This window comes from Accipiter gentilis, chromosome 21, assembly GCF_929443795.1.
Source record: "Accipiter gentilis chromosome 21, bAccGen1.1, whole genome shotgun sequence".
Lineage (NCBI taxonomy): Eukaryota > Metazoa > Chordata > Aves > Accipitriformes > Accipitridae > Astur > Astur gentilis.
The window spans coordinates 15,417,799-15,436,299 of NC_064900.1; the positions used below are offsets into that span (position 1 = coordinate 15,417,799).

General features: G+C 41.6%; 1 protein-coding gene across 1 annotated transcript in view; it reads left to right on the plus strand.

The window, feature by feature from the left end:
- The window catches only part of CRYBG3 (crystallin beta-gamma domain containing 3), a 97,609-nt gene that overhangs the window by 76,223 nt on the left and 2,885 nt on the right, over positions 1-18,501 (plus strand). The window contains exons 16-21 of the mRNA XM_049824322.1: positions 964-1,073; positions 1,587-1,713; positions 10,700-10,839; positions 14,196-14,319; positions 16,493-16,651; positions 17,254-17,413. Of these exons, the coding sequence (XP_049680279.1) occupies positions 964-1,073; positions 1,587-1,713; positions 10,700-10,839; positions 14,196-14,319; positions 16,493-16,651; positions 17,254-17,413 (820 nt within the window). The remainder of the gene's footprint in view (positions 1-963; positions 1,074-1,586; positions 1,714-10,699; positions 10,840-14,195; positions 14,320-16,492; positions 16,652-17,253; positions 17,414-18,501) is intronic.

The following is an 18,501-nucleotide window of genomic DNA, read 5'->3' on the forward strand; positions in this document are numbered from 1 at the left end:
TTGATTTCTTTTCTTGGCAGGAAGCTTGGCCAATTTGGGGCATGAAGGGGGGAAGCAGCTCTTGAAACAGCCATCGTGTTTTTCTTCCATTACAGAATATGAGTTGTTCACTTGACACAGTTAGGTTTTTTTCATTCTTTTCCAGCCTCTCTTTCAGGCTTTAAAGAGAAATTCACTTCAGTTACACAGTGGTGGCCCAAGGGTACAGAATTCTAGGCAACTTTGCTATAGATGATACGCTATATCATACTGCTTTTTTCTTTTTTTTTTTCTTTTCTTTTTTCTATTACTGCAACACTTTCAACCTTATTGCTTTTTCAGGGTGAACTGATCACGTCTTACTGGTGGCATATGTTTCAACGTGTCTTGAAGTTCTTCACCATGACATGTTAAAACAGCTTAGCTGAACATCAGAAGGTCATGGTGCATCCACCAGGCTGTACCCAGTTCCCCCAGAAATTCTCCTGCTAGCTCTTAAATGAGAAACTACCTGCGATTACTGTGGTCACAGAAGATTTCAAGGCACTTTGTCAACAGTCGCCCTGTATCTTTTGACCAACACTTCCCTGTCCTGTTTTGAACACTGGATTGTTGAGCTGTGTAGCAAGAGTTAGCTGCAGTTCATGGGTACTTTGGATGGAAGATAACATCCTTCAGTCCTAGCCTTCTCTTTTTCTCTGGGCCCTCACCTGCTGCAGTTGAACTTATGCTTGATACCACTGCCTTAGCATCACTGGGAAGCATCCTGTACCTGGCCCAGAGATGATAAAACAATTGATCTTTCTGAAAATAAAGCAGCTGTAGAAACATAAAAGATTTCTTAAATGAGAATTCATTCTATTTATTGTATCTTTGTGAATTGAATGGATACTTCGCTAACAGCACAGCTATCTCTGTTTACATTAATGATAATGCATTCGTTTTCCTTCTAGTCATTGGTTTTGTTTTGTTTTGTTCTTGTAGCTCAAAGCTTTCAGTAATACACATTTCCAAGGAGCATGTATAGATTTCACAGCAGAAGTTTCTGATTTTACATCATTCATACCATGTTCTTTTAAGGTTCTTCGGGGATGGTAAGTCAGTTGTTTTACATGCCATCATTCTAAGTAATAAGAAATTTTTTTTAAAATGCTACTAAATTTCAGAAAGCTGAAAGTTCATAACACATGCCCATCATATTCCATCATGTCTTAGACCCATGTCTTGCAATGCATCTCAGTAACTGTCGTCCTGTCATTGTTTTGGGTAGTTATGCATTTTGCTTTCCCTGTGGGAAGTTTGCACAGTTACTGTGATTCTTTTTTTAACTTCAGTTAGACTTTTTTCCAGATTTTGAGAACTTGGTACAGTAGAAGTGTCTGCGTTCCACTCGCATCGTTTGACTCTGGAACTGAGGTTTCTGTACCACATGATTTGATTTTGCTACTTTGGTTGCTTAATCACATAGCCTTTCAAGTCACCTTATTTTTAGCTTAACAAGAACAAAAACCTTTTTATTCCTTATTTCCTTAGCAAATACTAAATCTTGAAAAAAACTTAATAAGCAGCTAGAGCAGCTAATCTTTGTTGTTACATTATTCTTGCAGTTGGCTCCTGTATTACCAAGGGGAAATGACTGACAATCACTGTGTGCTGGAAGAAGGCCTCTACGTTGACCTCAGTTCCTGTGGCTGCCCGACTGCTACAATCAAATCCCTCAAGCCTATTCAATATGTAAGGACTTTATTGAAAAAAAAAAAAAATAATGTTTTGGAACTCTTTTCCTAGTCAGATGACTGAAGCAAGTGCTTGCGCTAAACAAACTCCCACTCAGGGAAAAGTGAAGTTTTGTTTTCTTGGCTTACAGGATTTTTTGGGTTAGGAACAAGCCAGGCTGTGTGCACGCATGCATGTGGTCACTTGTAGGCACACGTCCTTGGGTGTTCTGGGCTCAAAGTTGCTCTCTTTTGTATGAGTTGCATTGGTTGGCATTTTTGTGACTGGTCTTCATAATACAGCTCGGCAAGCTTAGTATGCAGTGAGACATTTTGTCATGCCATCTAAACATACAGGCCTTTTTTTATTAGGCCTACGGCCAACATTCAGTCTTAAAGCAAAGTACACACAGAAGACATGAAAACTGAAATTACAAGGTAGCATATACTTGCCATAATGCTGTTTAGTATACTAATTATTTTACAGAAATATAAGAAAGATTTTCACCTCCTAATGGCGTCTCAAATCATTGGTCAATAAAGTGGTATAATATACCACGCATGTGGCCTGTGAGCTGTGTATGACACATCAGATAGTCCAGCCCAAAGCTCATGTGGCCATCCTCTCTCTTGGTGACTTTTGAGATACAGATCAAGTACTTATTACACATGCATACGGTCTTCATGTGACTTTCAGGTCACGTTAGTTGTACTACGCAGGCACACAACTTGCAGTCAAGTGACCTATTGCAGCAGTAAGGTGAGATATGAGGTTGCTCTGTGCCCAGAAGATTGGAGAGGAATGCATTGTGCTATCCAGTACAAGTTAGATACAGCCTTTTGTACATCCTATTGTAATTCCGCACATAGGACATAGGCCTCTAGAGTCTTGCTGTCATGTCTGTGCCTTTGTTCCATATCTTGATGTGCTTCTATGCAAGAGCATCCAAGATAAGCTGGCCATAATGCTGTTGGTAAGAGAGAAGCAAGTGGCTGCTCTGCCCACTCCCCTCTAGCACTGACCAACTTCCCCAAAACTCTTCCTCCTTCCCTGATCAGAGAACACAAACTCAGTCTATGTGACATGTGCTCTTCAATTTAACTCTTACAAAACTAGACTTTAAGGATTACTCAATTCAGTTTTCTTCAAGTGTTAAGCCTTTTTTCTCCATTTGTGAACAGATTTAAAAAAAAAAACCAAAGCAAAAAGAACCCAGACACCAACAGCCATGGACGTGGTGGGAAGGATGTACAACTCGCTTTTGAGAGCTGGTCTTTTCACTAGGTTACATAGATACAGTGACTTCAGTGGAGCTATAGCTTCCCGCCTGCTGAGAGCCTGATTTTCAGATTAAAGATCTCCTTTTCACATGAGGCTTTTGGACCCTGCTCTGATAAATCGGCGTGAAGTTTTGACATGAAATGGTAGGTCTCATCCACATCCCTCAGCCTGTAATCTCACAGGAAAGTAACTATGCACTTTGGCATAGCAGCCCTTGATTACTGAGGGCCAGGCCCTGGAAGAAGTGTGTTTGGCAGGTTATGTGTGGGAAGCTTGCACACATCTTCCTCTAAGTGGCTTGCACCTCCTAGTTCAGTTCCTCTCTTGCAAATAGGAGCCCTTGTATTTCACAAAATTGAGGCACTAAACAGCATAAAATGCTATTGAACCACACCTGTTTTACAAATAGAAATGCCCTCATCAGCCGCTAACACATTGTGTATGCTAATCGCACAGGACAGTGCTTAGAGGTATTGTGTAGTACAGACGTGATGTTAAGCACGCAGCAGTAAGTTTGGTCAGTGGTCAGAAACAGCCATAGTTAATTCTGTGCATTGTCCACAGTGTACTGTTCTTGGAATAGAGCCCTTTTTATTACAAGATATTTCTGTTAGCTCATTCAAGAGAGCAGCAAGCGTATTCCCAAGTGGCATTGTTGTATAGCTTTACTGAATTCAGTTGTGACATTGGGAACTCCTTCTATTGTTCAGCTTTAAATACCAGCCCAATTTCAGACCTAAGGTATCTCGATAGCTCATGTGTAAAAGGGAGAATGTTTAACCCCCTCGCCAAACCCTGAATGTGCATTGTCTCCTGCTGTCCTTTGAGAGATGTATTTTCTGCAAGTGTAACTGTTGGAAGGACTCTCATGCTAGAGGGAGCCAGGTGTTGCTTTAGTGTGTGAGGTTTCTGCATCCCAGATGTTGACTAGAAGTAGAGGCCTATGTGTGGCACTGGCAGAGGGGGGAAAAAATATGCTTTTAGCAGCACAAAGGACTTGTAAGGCTAGGTCACTACCAGGCTTTGGAAACCGTTGTCAAAGTCCATTGAGTGGTGTAGGTGTGGTCCAGCTATATATTTTAGAAGTAGATTGTTTCAGCCAGTCCTTTGGAATAGGAGAACAAATCTGGAGGAAATGGGGACACAGGATCTGGGTAGTCCCTTTCTCATTTGCAAGATTGTAATGATAATTAACTATATGTTACCTTGATATTGTACAGCTGAGTCAAGTCCCAAGTCTGGGCCTTTATCTGCAGGACATATGTAAGAATGTAGATTCTTTGTGTGGGGCTAACTCCAAAGTAGCTATGAAATGTAGCAGTCAGCACAGGTCACTCACACCTGCGGGGTGTGCACCTTGGCTGGGCATCCACACTGATTTCTGCATCCAACCCTGAATCAAGATGCCCTTTCTGTTCCTATCTGTTCTGGTAACTAAAAGGAACATCTAGCAATGTTCTTGCTATTGCCTATAGCAATTCCTTCAGTGTAATTTTTTGAGTTTTCATTCAAAATCTAACAGTTTTGAGGGGCTTTTTGGATGTTGTCAGCTGCCATAAGATTTCTGGGTCTCCATTTTGGAAGGAGAATTTGAGGACTGAAGTTACGTGTTTGTGGTACTCCTTCGTGGCATGGGTGTGCTTTTGTGCCCTGACGGAACAACACTGTAAGGTTGCGGTGGGATTTTTGTGGCCAAGTACGGTAACAGTAACGCCTTAATCTATATGAAACAGCTGAGAACCTATGCAAAGCCTTTACTGATTTTTTTTTAAAATAGATCAACCAATTGAAGATAAGGAAGGGATTTGAGGGAATACTTGTTCTCTGGAACACAGCTTTGATGCAAACAAATATAGCAAATGTTCTAAATTTAAAAAAAAAAAGTATTGGGTTTTTTGTTTGGGTTTTTTTGGTGGTGGTGTTTTTTAGTTTTGGGGTTTTTTTTAGGAAAGTAAACTTTTTGGAGTTTTTATTTTGAAAATTGCCAGAAATATAGTTTGCTTGTTTAAGAACTTAATTACGTTAAAAAAATAAAAAATCTCATTCTAAATCACTGAGTTGGCCCAATTAGAATAGAAAAAAACCAAAACTTTCAGAGCCTCGCAAAATGAATTTGGGTAAGAAAACAGGCTCAGACTAGTGATGGTCTGATCTCTTCGCTGCGATGACAGTGTTTTAGGTTGGCTAGCTTTGTTCTAACCTTTAGCTCTTGGAGGGATGTCTTATGGGTACTTTGCTGAAAAGTGAAGTTATCATTTAAGTATGACATGCTACCCCCACCCTCTCTGTGCACACACTTCCCTACTTCTCAAGAAATGCAAATTAACATGGTTCCACTTTGGTTATTTCTCCATTTATTATGCACTGGCGTCATAGAGGAATTAAGCACATCTTTGTAACCAGTTTCCTCTACTGTTTTTCAGGATGTAGCAAACCAAAAGTTAGGCAGGTTCATAAGGAGAGTGGGGAAGGTGTTCCCTTATTCCCAGGAACCTCTTACCCATCTTAGCTTATTTTCTGAGGCATATAATACAATAGAACTAAATCTTCAGGAGGCCCTACCTGTATTTTTTCCCTACTGTTCCATTTTACTCAAATTCAGACTGGACTGTTTTGTCCTTCTGGGAGCGTTTAGGAAAAGCTATAAGTTAATGAGAGGATACAAAGAAGAAACAAAGCATATGTGTACCTTGATAATGAGAAAATAATGCCCTTTGTTTTCAGTATTGTGAGAGGAAAAATAGTGTTGCAATACCCATGTATTAATCCAGATCACATATCAAGCAGCAAGGTGTTATATGGCCTCTTTCCTTCTGAAAAGGGGAGTGCTGCTGAAAGACCAACGAGTCTTTTTCATGTACTATTTTCTAAGTGGGGAAAATATGCTAAACAGTGTATCTCACAGGAATGTTATCTCTTTAAGTGAACAGGCAGTTACACACGTTGGAAGCCCACTTAACATTAGAAAGGTACACATCTATTTAGTAGTAGTGGAACACTGGAACCTAATATAACTTGCCTCTCATCATCTCCTTTCATCTAAAAATCCCAAAGCACTCTTTAAGAAGAGCTTCTTGATGAAACTTGCTGGTATTGTTGTTAATAGCCATTCTGCAGGGGGGTAACCATAGCGCAGTTTAAGCATTGCTGCATTTGCTGCAGAGGTACAGGTTTCTTTGCCTGCATCAGCAGAGACTTGCCTCTTCCATTGCTGTGAATTCATGAAAAGGAAAGCATGGGCAGTTTGCCTGGCAGCAAGAGAGTGCGTAAAGTCGGCTGGGCCTTTTATAAGGCCATGGTTGGTTATTGGGGCATTTGTCAGGTGTTTGTTGCTTGAAGAGGTTAATCTTTCGGGATAGAGACCCTTACAAGGTGTTCTTACAATGAGGAGTTCAGCTCTAGTGCTGCCTTTTCTCAGGCATGTTGCTTTGTCACACTCTCTGTAATATTTGGCGTGACGTATATGGACAAGACTATCCAGGACTATTACAGTAATTGCTTTTTCTTCTAAAATGTTAACTTCAGCCCTGAAGTTAAACCAGTCTCATAGTTTCTAAAAACAAAAATGAGATCTGGGTTGTAGGTTGTGCAATGCATATTTCCCAACCCCCCCCAACCCCCCCCCCCCCATTTTCTTTTGAGGCATTCCTTATTCTTGCTCTGATCGATCATGATAGTTCCTGTATTTCTGTCTTGATTATCTTTTCGAAGTTAAATACAGGTGTTAACTAATCTCCCCAGCATTCCTGTGAGACAAATAATGAAATCAGATACAAAAATGAATCGGTGTTTTCCCAGGGCCAGGCAATGAGTCATTTTGAGTAGCTGGGACTGGACCATGGGTGTTACCATCATCCAGCACCATGTTCCTCTCAGCCAGGCATCCTTCCGACACTGAAGGGAGTAGCCAGGTGAGCACAGCTTCAGTAAAGACGGTTGTAAATGATGAGTTAGCCAAGATTGAAGAGTAAAGACTTTTCCAAGGATGTTGTAATACAGCTGTGGAGTCTCCTCCAGTTAAGGCTCTGGCGAATGCTGTTTGCATAGCAACAGGTCAGCAGGGACGCAAAGTGGGGAAATGTACCAACACTTCCCATGACTGGGTTGCAGTCATGCTTTAGTCTGGCCCTGTGGATTTCTTTCTTTGCCTTCTTGAGGCTTTCCCATCAAAGTTTGCAAAATCTAAGTTTGTAAAAAAAGGTACAAGGAAAAGTATGTTTTGGGGTGACCCCTTCTCAAAAAGGCTTTATTAGTAATAATTTTCACAAAATTCATAATGAAAAATTATCTGTATGTTTTCCATAGCTAAAACTGTACTTGTTTTTGTTATAAGCACTTGGTTTTCAGTTGTAGCATCTTTTGGTTAGCTGCTTTGTGACTGTACACTATTGCTTTTCAGTGGGTCAAGCATCTAAGCCTTGCACTGCAAACAAAAGGCATTTGAAAGGAAGTTCATCTTACACTGATCTTTGTTTAATATCAAACACATCAGGCTTGGGTTGCATTTTTTTCTGAACTGGTAAAGTATAAAATTCTGAATAGTGAAAAATTTGCAGTGCACAGCTTCTTTCCCTTAAAAAGAGGTGGAAGTCATTGAGGGGAAAGTCTGAGCTGTGCAAGAGTTTTTACTGTGTTGATTTCCATGGCTTACCTTTCAGCCTCTGAAATCACACTGTGGGGAGGGAAAAAAAGCTGCGTCCTTTTCATGGCAGCATGTGCTGTGTTAGCCATAGACTACCACACCTGTTAAGTAAAGAATATCACTATATAACAGTTCACAAGGCTGCTTATATCTTGAAATGCTATGTAAATATAGCCTTCCTTAATCACCAGCTTCTTGAATATATTAAATCTCTTCAAATTTCTTTCTGCACACTGGCATTAAAAAATCACGACAAGCAAAACCTCTTGAAACTTTATTGGTGCTGGTTTAAGCAAGGCAATTCATTCCTTAACACACAAAGATCAAGTAAAGTAACTCTTTAGCGCTTTGTTATTCCTGCAGTTGGCAAGCTTTCCCCAAAGGATGGCATTTCAGGTATTTTCCTTGAAATAATTATGAAAGAAAGCTAAAGTAATCCTGACCTAGACATGGCAATGACTTGCCAATCGTGGGTAAATGCAGAGGTCTTTAGCTCAACTTTTAAAATCAGGGACTGGGGTCCGCCTAAAACACCACCACAATCTGAGATTGTCCCCTTTTGTGTTCTCTGCCTGGTTCCCCTTGCTCTGGCTCTCGGAGAGCCTGGTTCTTCCCTGGCCTGTCAGGATTGGGCCTTGGTGAAGAAAGCTGATCCTGTCAGTCTCATGCTCACCTATTGGTGATGACTTTTCACCCTGAAAATGGGTGAAAGTGTACCTCAGCATTCTGTAAGGAAGGGTGGGAGTAAGATGCTTTTAGTAAGTGTAACAGCATAGCCTCAAAACCTTGTTTTTTACTGTTGGTAGTTTCCATGGAGCTATGAAAACAAAATCAGAGAAAAAAAGCCAGACCAAGTCACTGCTGCCAGCTGTTGGTATAAAATGGTATATATAAAGTGAGTAATCAGCTCATTGTTCTATATATGGTTATGGAAATATGAGAGCTTCAGTGCTTGAGACAGCAGCATGTTTTCTTTTTCTGTGCTTCACATCTGTGCCAAGATCAGTGGAGTCCTTCTGAGGTCTCACTGGAAAGGTGGTATCAGTCCCTGCGATCAGTTATGTGTGTCATAGATGCAATGTTTGCTGTGTACCCACAGGCTGGGACTCTGAGCAACCAGACAGGGCTTTCTCAGGCCCTCTGAGTTCAAACAGTCTCAACCACATGAGAGCTAGAGTCATTTTAACTGACTTCACCAATTTGCGCTGTTCTGATTCTTGGTGTGTAAATGGATATGCTGGATCAGATGATTTGTCCGTCTAGTACAGCATCCCTGTCTCTTAAGGTGTTGAATATTGCAACAGCGGGATAAATTTTAGGCTTTGGTAACAATGTCTAACAACAAGGATGCCAAATGGTGTTTCCCATGCTTACTAATGCACTTGTGAAAATTTTCCTTGTTGGACCTGTTCTGGACATGGCTTCTGGTGTCCACTCAGGTGAAAGCCAGTGCCAAGGGAGTAGTAGACTTTTGCAAACTGGAGTGTGGTCATACTGCCTTGCCCAGCAAAGCAACCTGAGAAGTAGCTGCGGGCACTAGCTCTGCTGGTCTAGATTTCAAAGTAAGCCTTTAGACACACACTATAAATTTGACCCACCTAATCCAGCAGAAGGCAGTTGAGAAGAACTGACATTGCAAACTGAAAACATTATGGGTTTTAATCTCTTCCTGTTTTGTAACATTAGTTTTTTTAGGAGTGCAGTGGGCTTTAAAAATCTCTCCGGTTGGATGAACCCAGTCTCTTTAAAATGTCCCGGCAAACTCCCTGTCCATGCACTGTTGCATGATTTACATTGTCCCTGTGCCTGTTGGCAGAGGAAAGCAATTTCTCTGAGGCAGGATTTGAACAACCGGCTACATACCAAGTGCACTGAGTCAGTGCCAGTAAATTTGTAAGTCCTGAATCACCACTGAGCTCTTCAGAGACACTTCACTACAATACATGTGCCTCTTCAAACATGAAAGTTAAGTTCTCTTAATTACTCAGTGCCTGTGTCAACTTTAATTCAAGATTTTGTTTCATTCGTTCCACCTGAGGCTATGTCTTCCCTGCAGAAGAAATTGTACCTTTTGCCTGGGCCAGCTATCTCGGGGTAACATAAGAACAAGGTGACTTCCCTGGAGAGGCTGCTAATTGAAGCAGTTATTCAGACCTATTCCCCCTTCTTTTACCAGCTCCATCAAGATACAAATTACAAGTGCTTATGATTTTGGTTATGATACTTCCCTTATGGTTTTAGGTTAAAAATGCTGAAAAATTCTACAAGTGTTCCTTGTACTAAGGCACAGGCTTTGTGTATTTAAATCTGTTCTCTCTGCTTTTCTGCTGATCTTAAAGCTGTACCACATTTTTGTGCAAACTGATCTTTCTATTTGCTTTCATAGGCAATGTCTCAACTGTAGAAAAGGACATAAGTGAAAAATGTTTCAATTCTACAGGAGATTAGAGGGGTTATTAATTACACTAATTCTTCAAGATTGTCAGAAGAAAAATAGCAATGTCTTAAAAACATTGAGAACTTTTTAGTTTTGACATTTTTAACCTTTTCCAATTTGTAGATCCCTAAGATTTTTCCAGTGAAGCACTGCTAATTGAAGTTTATGGAAAATAGACTTGTGATTTGCCTCGCTACTTTAGATGCAAACTACAGATCACCCTGAAAACTACTGCTGTAACCTGTTCCATCAATAAATAGATAAACTGGATTTATGAAAAGGAATCAAGGTCCTGATGATATAAATCGGATCAAAAAGAGATTTTTTTCAAATGCGAACAGAGGCCTTTCTGCATCTCAAAGCAACTCACTGTGTCTGGCCTGTGTCAGTGGGGCACTATACTCTGATGACAAAGCCACTGATAAATCCAGTAGGTTTCAGCTGTGTGTGCTTTGGTGGATGTACTTTTTTTTTCCTTGCTGTTACATTTGCTGAGGGAGCATGATCTAACCCAAAAGCATGTGGAAATTAAATTGAAGTGGGCAAATGTGTGCATCATGCCTAACAACTGAAGTTAGACTATTCCTAGTAAAACTTTGCTTTTTTTTTTTTCCTTCCTCCCCTCCCCGCCCCCCCCCCCCCAGGTTTTTGCTGAGCCCTCCATCAGTCTGTTCGCTCTGGAATGCTGCAAGGGCAGAGAGCTGCACTTCAGTGAACCCATCAATTCTGTTTTGAATGAGGACCTTCATTTTTACACTCAGTCTGTATGGGTGAAAAGTGGATTGTAAGTATGGAAGAAATATTCTTGTCAGTTTTGCATTATAGGAGCTAAATACTGAGGATGCATTTTCTCCCGATTACTGCCTTTTTTCATAGGATGTTTTATGTTCTAACTTCTATTTTAAGACAATATAAAATCCTAAAATGTGGTTGAATGCTAGACCCTCTTTTTGTATCAGGACTCAAAATGAACAAAAACTCTGGGCAGAGGGTGTATTTTCCCCTGTAAGAATCATCCTTTTATCCCTATAGAGTAATAAACAACAGAACCCATTGTTCAAGCCAGGAACCAAAAGTAAGTAAGTTTTGATTGCTGACTTACAAAGACAGGTAGAGTAAACTTGGACTGCCTTTATTAACTGGCTGTAAAATACCAGCTATAAACTGCAGCGATCCAACTTAAACTGCTGCGGTGGTTCAGTGAAGCTTGCTTGACGTGCTGATCGGCTGCCAAAAAGGCAGCAACTTCTGAGAGAAGCCTGGGGCAGATCTGACAGCTGGAACAGTAATTTGCTTCTGTTGTTAGTTTAACCCGCCTTCATGAGTCTGAATACACACCCAGGGTCTTCTGTGAAAACCATTTTACATCTGCAGAAGTGACCTTCTAACCTCTTCTGCATCTCCCCCTTTCACCTTTTGGAGAAGCTCCCCGAGTATTCTGTCTTGGCTACGTTTTCAGCCTCCACATCCACAGCAACAACAAATAACTTGCAGAGTCTTGTCTTGCAACTGACTGGAAACTGCTATTCTTCTAATGCAACACATGTTTCCTGTGTTTATTTTTAACCTTTTTCCCACCTTTCTCACACAGACAAGGCTGTAATTTTCTTGAGAGATTTTACGGAATGACACAAAACCATGCAAAATTTGAACTAATTGGGCAATGAGTTAGTGTAGACTGTTCACAGCTTAGGTATGTCTCTGTTGTGATTCTTATGATGAATTTTTCAAACGCATCAAGTCTGTTACTACCTAGAAGTCAAAACCTTCTATGGATATGAGTGATAACACTGCTGAGCGCTCCTCTGATTTTTTGAGGTTGGTACAAAGGCTAAGCTTGACCGAGCTAATGCTCCAAAGCACTGTGGACTGTTTTTTTTCAGGAATTTCACGTAAGTGTTTTGAAAGGTTGGTTAAGGATTGAACCTCCCTTTCTTTAAGAGCAGTCAGTAGCTGTTGACTTGAGCTGTGGGCCCATAGTGAATATAAGCTTCCCCACAGAGCTTTGTCAATTCACTATAAACTCTAGTCCCTAATATCTGTGCCACTTCCATCCTGAGCCCTTGCTGAAAATACATAGTGATCATCTGCTGCTGTTGTCTTGAGGTGCCCCAGGTGAGAGTGCTAAGCAGCTGCCCTTTGAGGCTGAGAAAACAGCATACGTGCATTCCTTGTGATCTGTGCTAGTTTAGAGGAGGAAAGGCCTTCTTCAGGAGAAACACCTGACATTTCTGGTGGGAGTGTGTACACCTTCATGCCTCTGTGGAGGGAGGTGCTAGAGTCTGAAGTGTGTCCTGTTGGGGAACGTCTCTTTATGACCTTCTTCTGCCCTCTCATCAGGGGTGTGACACTGGAAATTAAATCATTTTGCCTGTGCAGCTGTAAAGAAAGGGTCCACATAGTAGTAGAAAAGCATGGGAGAGTGAGCACAACTGTCCAGCCCCTTCTCTATCTTGCTGTTCATTTCTGAGTATCCAAGCCAGGTTAGCCAGTTCCCTGTCTCTGGGAAGGGTCAGGGCAGAATGGCTGGACTTTGAGCTCCTTGTGATGCTCCCCAGGAAACAGACCTCCACAGCCTGTCCCCATCCCACACTGCAGATAGGTAGCTTAAAGGTTGAGGGCAGCAGGTGATTGTGGGAAGTCTGTGGGATGTCCTAGAGGGTTTATCTTCCTTATCTGTGATCAAGAGTTCAGGAAGGTGGATTTAGAGGGTTTTTGGCTCCTTGCCGCAAAGCCTACTGTGAGCTTTAGACAAAGACAAAGATTTATGTACCTATACCAACGGCATTGTGCTGCCAGGCTTAGGTACAAGGATCCTTCCTGAGCCAACTGACTACCTCAGTCAGAAATGGTGTAAGCGTGGACTGTGGCTTGGCGAAGGGGGCTGGGGTTGAGGTGGTCCAGGGTGTGGGAAAGATGGCACAGCGGAGGCTGCTGGTCTGCCTGAAAGCCGAGATGTGTTTTGTCTGTTGCTGAATGCCAGAAGCCCACCCTGGCTTCAGATGGTTATTACTGTAACAGTCCTTCCTCTGTTTCCTATAAATGTCTGCTTTGGCAACAGAAACTACATTTCCAGTGAGACTGTTTGATGCTCTGAGAACAACGTTAACAGTGAATTCTCAGTAACTTCACAGAAGGCATTGCAAGAAAAAAGTCAGGAAGGTGCTAGAAATATGACACACACAGTGGTGGTCAGGCTGCTGTGAATACCTGTTATCAGGAGGTATGGGACTTAATTTGAAGAGTTAAAAGGCAGTTCAGGGTCGGCACATGTTAGCCTCCATGGAGTCCTAAGCAAGGCTGGCTGTCAGTTTTCCCAAATTATGCACAATGGGGAAAAGTAAATTACAGGTGCTGTGAGCACTGTTTATGGATGTTTTCTCACTGACTTAAGAGTGCAGCCATCCCTCCTGCTCTTGGCAGCTGACCTGTAGAACAGGTAATGTGGGGAGACCAGTATTTGCTTTGTGTTCAGATGAGTTAATGAGCCAAGCATTTGGGATTCACTGTGCACAACAATGTCCTATTGATATAAACAAAACCAATCTGTGATCCTGAGGCTGCCTTTATAAGCAGCAGCACATTATCTACTGAGCAGATGTCTAGATAACAAGGGATATATATGTGCTGATGCTTTAACTCTGTGTTAACAAAGTATTCAGCCATGTCCATGGCTCAGGTATGTTCACTACAGGAAAGTCTGTCACAGCAATGTATAGGTTTTGGAGTAAATATTTTGTATGTGTTTTCAGACAAGTGGAGGAAACATTGGACAAGATCCTCTCATAATTAATACGTACAAGCAGGCAAAGCTGCACGTAGTGCAGTCTGGTGGGTGGCTTACTAGTTTCCTAATGCATGCCTACTGAAACAATGTATTATTCCCATCTGGGTTCATGCAGAGGTTCTCATATTTGTGCGAAAAATTTGGGTGGGGCAGGGAGTGGAATTTACAAGTTTTAGGCAAACAGAAAACGGGTCTTAAAGCACTGAAATGGATGGCATTTTGCAGCATGGTAATACAGGTTTGATATTAGCACTACTGTGGACAGGTTTGGGGGCTTTCAAAAGCACAGTCCTGAACACAAGCCTGTAGTTTAGTTTTGCTATGGTTAACATGTAGTCTTTTTTTGTATCCAGGTGGATTGCGTATGAAGGATGTAATTTTTTAGGAAAGCAGATTCTGCTAGAGCCCAGTGAGATTTCAAACTGGAATGAACACAGTGGCTGGAAAGTAATTGGCTCCCTTCGTCCTGTGAAGCAGGTAGTGTAACAGTGTGCAAAGACAATTATTTTTTTTTTGGACAGGTATTAGTGCACAAGTATCAGCTCTGCCACTAAGTATAATGGTGTGCATGGTACTCCTTAAATCAGGCCAAATGATGACAGCCAGGACTTACTGGAAGATTACTGAAGCAGAAAATTCTTCCAGTGGCAGTTATTGGGCTCCTAAAGGGAAAGAATTCCTAGTTTCTTGGAGCCAAGTTTTGTTTTTCTGAATGGCTCATTAGCATGTTCTGTAGATGCTCTATTTTTACTTCTTTGCTATATACAACAATAATAATGAGAAAACCAATTCTATATTGGTTTGTTTCATAATTAACATAAATGGAAGCAAGAACAAATGTTACTGTGCTGTAGCCTGGATTTCCAAAAGAAGCAACATTTATCCAGTCCCACCAGATTTTCACTCTCTGCCTCACCCCAAGTAATGCTAATTTCAATCTCATTCAAAGATTCAGGTCTCAAAACCAGAAAGTTCTTAGGAGCTTTATGAAAGGTAGGTAGAGAAGCAAGACTGAGATAAATGCCCCTCATTCAAGGAAAAGCAGGTACAATTGTGCTTCTCTGCCTTTCTAAGACACATCACGTAATCAGTGACACAAATAAGCCTGAAACTACTCAAAGTACATGTTGCCGTGTGCCCAACCACGCCGCTGTGGGAGGGCAGCATCTGGGCAGATAGGCAAAGGACAGGGAGAGTGGTGAGGAATGTGAGCAGTAACTCCGCTGGAAAAGAGGTTTTTGTTAGCTCTGCTTCTCACAAAACAAATTGTTTCTGCTTAGTGACAAATGCTGCTTTATTTTTAAACACTAGATTCAACTGGGAAAATGTTGCAGTGAACAAAGATAATCGTCCCTAGCATTAGTTATGCATTATCTGCCCCCACCCCCCAGTGATTTGTTAGTCCAAGAAGTTGACAGCTCCATGAAATGGTAACCAAAGGATCCCATTTTGGCTCTGTTTTTGCAAATAGTAATGAAAATAATTTTTGCTGATCTTAAAAACACAATTCTCTCTTCAGCCAGCAATCCGAAGAGCTTTTGTATCTGGTTGCATCCTTTTTTACACTGCAACAGTGAGTAGAGTTATAAAGGCCTACTTCAGCTACTTTGCTGGGACTTGGGCATTTGGGGTTTGTGTGATTATTTTTTTGGTTTTGTTTTGGTTTTGAACTCTGCAAACTGAGGACTTCCTTGAGTTTGTGCAGTCAGCTGCCTGTGATTGACACTTCTGTGGGCATATGGTCGGTTTTTTTGAGGCTGGAGTAATACTACAAACCTGCATCACTTCATATTTCTTCCTTCTTACAAAAACAGTCAAGTTTGCCAGTGTAAAAGGTAGTGCAAGAAAAAGTGAAACATTTGAAACTTATGCAAAATGAGATACACAAATTTTGCTCAGTGACTTCATAATACTATCCCTTTCTTGTAAAGAATAACTATACACTATACTAATACACATTAGTTTATGGATGCTTGGTGGGAGAGAGGCTTTTTTGTACCTTAGGGTTTGTCTTAATGTGGGAAAAAAGGAGATTCAGAGCTCCCGGAAGAAAAATATGCTTGGGCTTGGGGTTCTAGCAGAGCTGCCCTTTATTTGCGCCACCACAGGTGACTAACAGAGCAAAAGCTGGATTCCTGTAGTGGCCCTACAAAATCTCTTCTTTTTTTGAGTAAACAGGGATGCGAAGCCAGTACTCTGTTTTCCGTGATCAAAAGTCATGGTGTAACTTCTCTGCCATATATTTCAGTTAATGGGGGTTGAAGTTGCTGGATATATGACTTAGTAAGTTTTGTGTTCTGAGAATAAGCAGCTTGTGGATTACAGCCCATTTACTGGCCTTGGAATGAGTGAAATGTGCTGAACTAGAGATATTTTCGTATCACAGAAATTAGTTCTATAGGCATAAATACATTTTTTAAAAAACCATAACTATCTACCATTGCTGCTTACAGTTGTCTATCTGCCTGTGAAAAACACCGCTGCTTTACATGCATATTTGTTTCCAAAAAAAATTGGGAGTTTTGTCCTCATCTGAAACTGGAAATGGAACATATACTTCAAAAACCTGATCTAAAATGGACAAAGGGCATTCTCACATATATTTTCTTAATCTCTGTGTTGTTAACTATCTTCCTTCACACTATTTCAGCCAGCAGTGTACCTCAGAGTGAAGAACCGAGCCCAAGGTAAGTATCTGACAGTCACTGGAAGCCTAGCAGATATAAGAGCAACATCAGTATGTGCGTCCCCATATAATGGCAAGAATACCCAGATCTGGCACTACTGTCGTGGACTCTTGAAATCCAAGGTGAGTTTCCAGATGCTGGAAGTGGGTGGCTTCTATCACCTGCTGTCCTTTCACCTTCACTTCTTGCTTTTACTGTAGGCTAGCATTAACACCAGGATAGCTTTTGGCCTCTCCCATGCATCTTAAACCGAAACTCTTACAACCTACCTCCTCCTACTATGTAGAGACATATTTGATCTGTCTGCTTTGGCATGTTGGGCTACTTTCACATCTGTCTAATGTGACTGATGTTCCTGGAAGTAGAAACCTGGTTTTGTCTAAAGTTGCAAGTTTAAGTTCGTTACCTCTAAAGAGTCAGGAGTTTCTCTGAAAAGTAATATGCAAAGAAAGTAAGTGATTTTGTATTAATGCTGCACTTGATAGTCTGTTATTAATATAAAAAGCTGATGTTTTAACATAAGAAACACCTGAAGTAACAAAGACTACCACCTTTCATCAAGCAACTGGTCAATTGCCGAATAATCTGTTACTAGCTTGCTTGCCAGGCTTGTTGCCCACCATAGCGCGATTACTGCAATATGCTCGGTGCCTGAAACTGAAACAAGTCAGCCACAAAACTGTGGCTTTGTGGCCTGGATCTCACTTCTCTTCTTGTTTCTTAGGCTAACAATGCCTGTCTGGATGTCATTGGTGGCAGAGATGTGCCTGGGGCCAAAGTCGCGCTCTGGGCAGAACATGGGAAGGACAGGCAAAAGTGGAAACTCAGTGAGGATGGAACCATCAGTTCATACCTCAGCGACCAACTGGTGCTTGACATTAAAGGTATTTAAGAAAAAAAAAAAAAAAAGACAACAAAAAACAACCAAACCTCACATGTTCCAAGTGCATGTTTTGATCAAGGTTAATTGCTGAATTCCAGCTCTTTGTGTACTTAAGGTTAAATACTGAATCCTATCCTTCCTGTTAGGTTTATGTCCAGTTGCTTGACAGCAGGACAAGAAACAACAGGGCTGGGGGGGTAACCTTACTCTTTTGATCCCAGAGGTTTATTTTGATCAGATCGACGATTGTACTTCAGGGAGGTCAGTAGTGCTGATGGCAAGAAATGCAAGTTACAGAAGACAAAATGGTGAAGGAAAAGCGATCCACGGAATAGGTGTGGCTCAAAAAGAGAAAAGCGCTCATTCCTAATGTTTTCAGGCTGGTTAAAATATTGGGTCTGGCTGAGATGGAGTTAATACTCCCCATAGCAGCCCTCGTAGCGCTGTGCTCCGCATCAGTAGCTGGAAAGGTGTTGATAACATACCAGTGTTTTGGCTACTGCTGAGCAGTGCTGGCACAGCATCAAGGCTGGCTCTCCAACATTTTTGCCCCCCCCTCAATGGCAGGCTGGGGCAGGGCAAGATCTTGGGAGGGGACATAACCAGGACAGCTGACCTAAACTAACCAAACAGATATTCCATACCATATGACGTCAGCTCATAAAAGCTAAGTAAAGGGAGATGGAAGGGGGGACATCTTTGTCTTCCGAAGCAACCACTATGTGTACTGAAGCCCTGCTTCCCAGGAAGTGGCCAGACATCGCCTGCTGATGGGAAGTAGAGAATAACATCATTTGCTTTCGTGCGCAACCTTTGCTTTCATTTTATTAAACTGTCCTTATCTTGACCCGTGAGCCTTGTTATATTTTCTCCCCCCTGTCCAGCTGAGAAGGGGGAGTGATAGAGCAGCTTTGGTGGGCACCTGGCATCCAGCCAGGGTCAACCCACCACATTGTCATTCCTCAGATCCTAGTCCTTCTAATTAGCCATCCTGGTAGAACTGCCTCGCTTGGCAAATGCCTGTTCCTCACATGCCATTTGTTCAAGCCCTGCTGCTGGCCCTAGGGTTTTATCCCTAGGGAGAGGTGG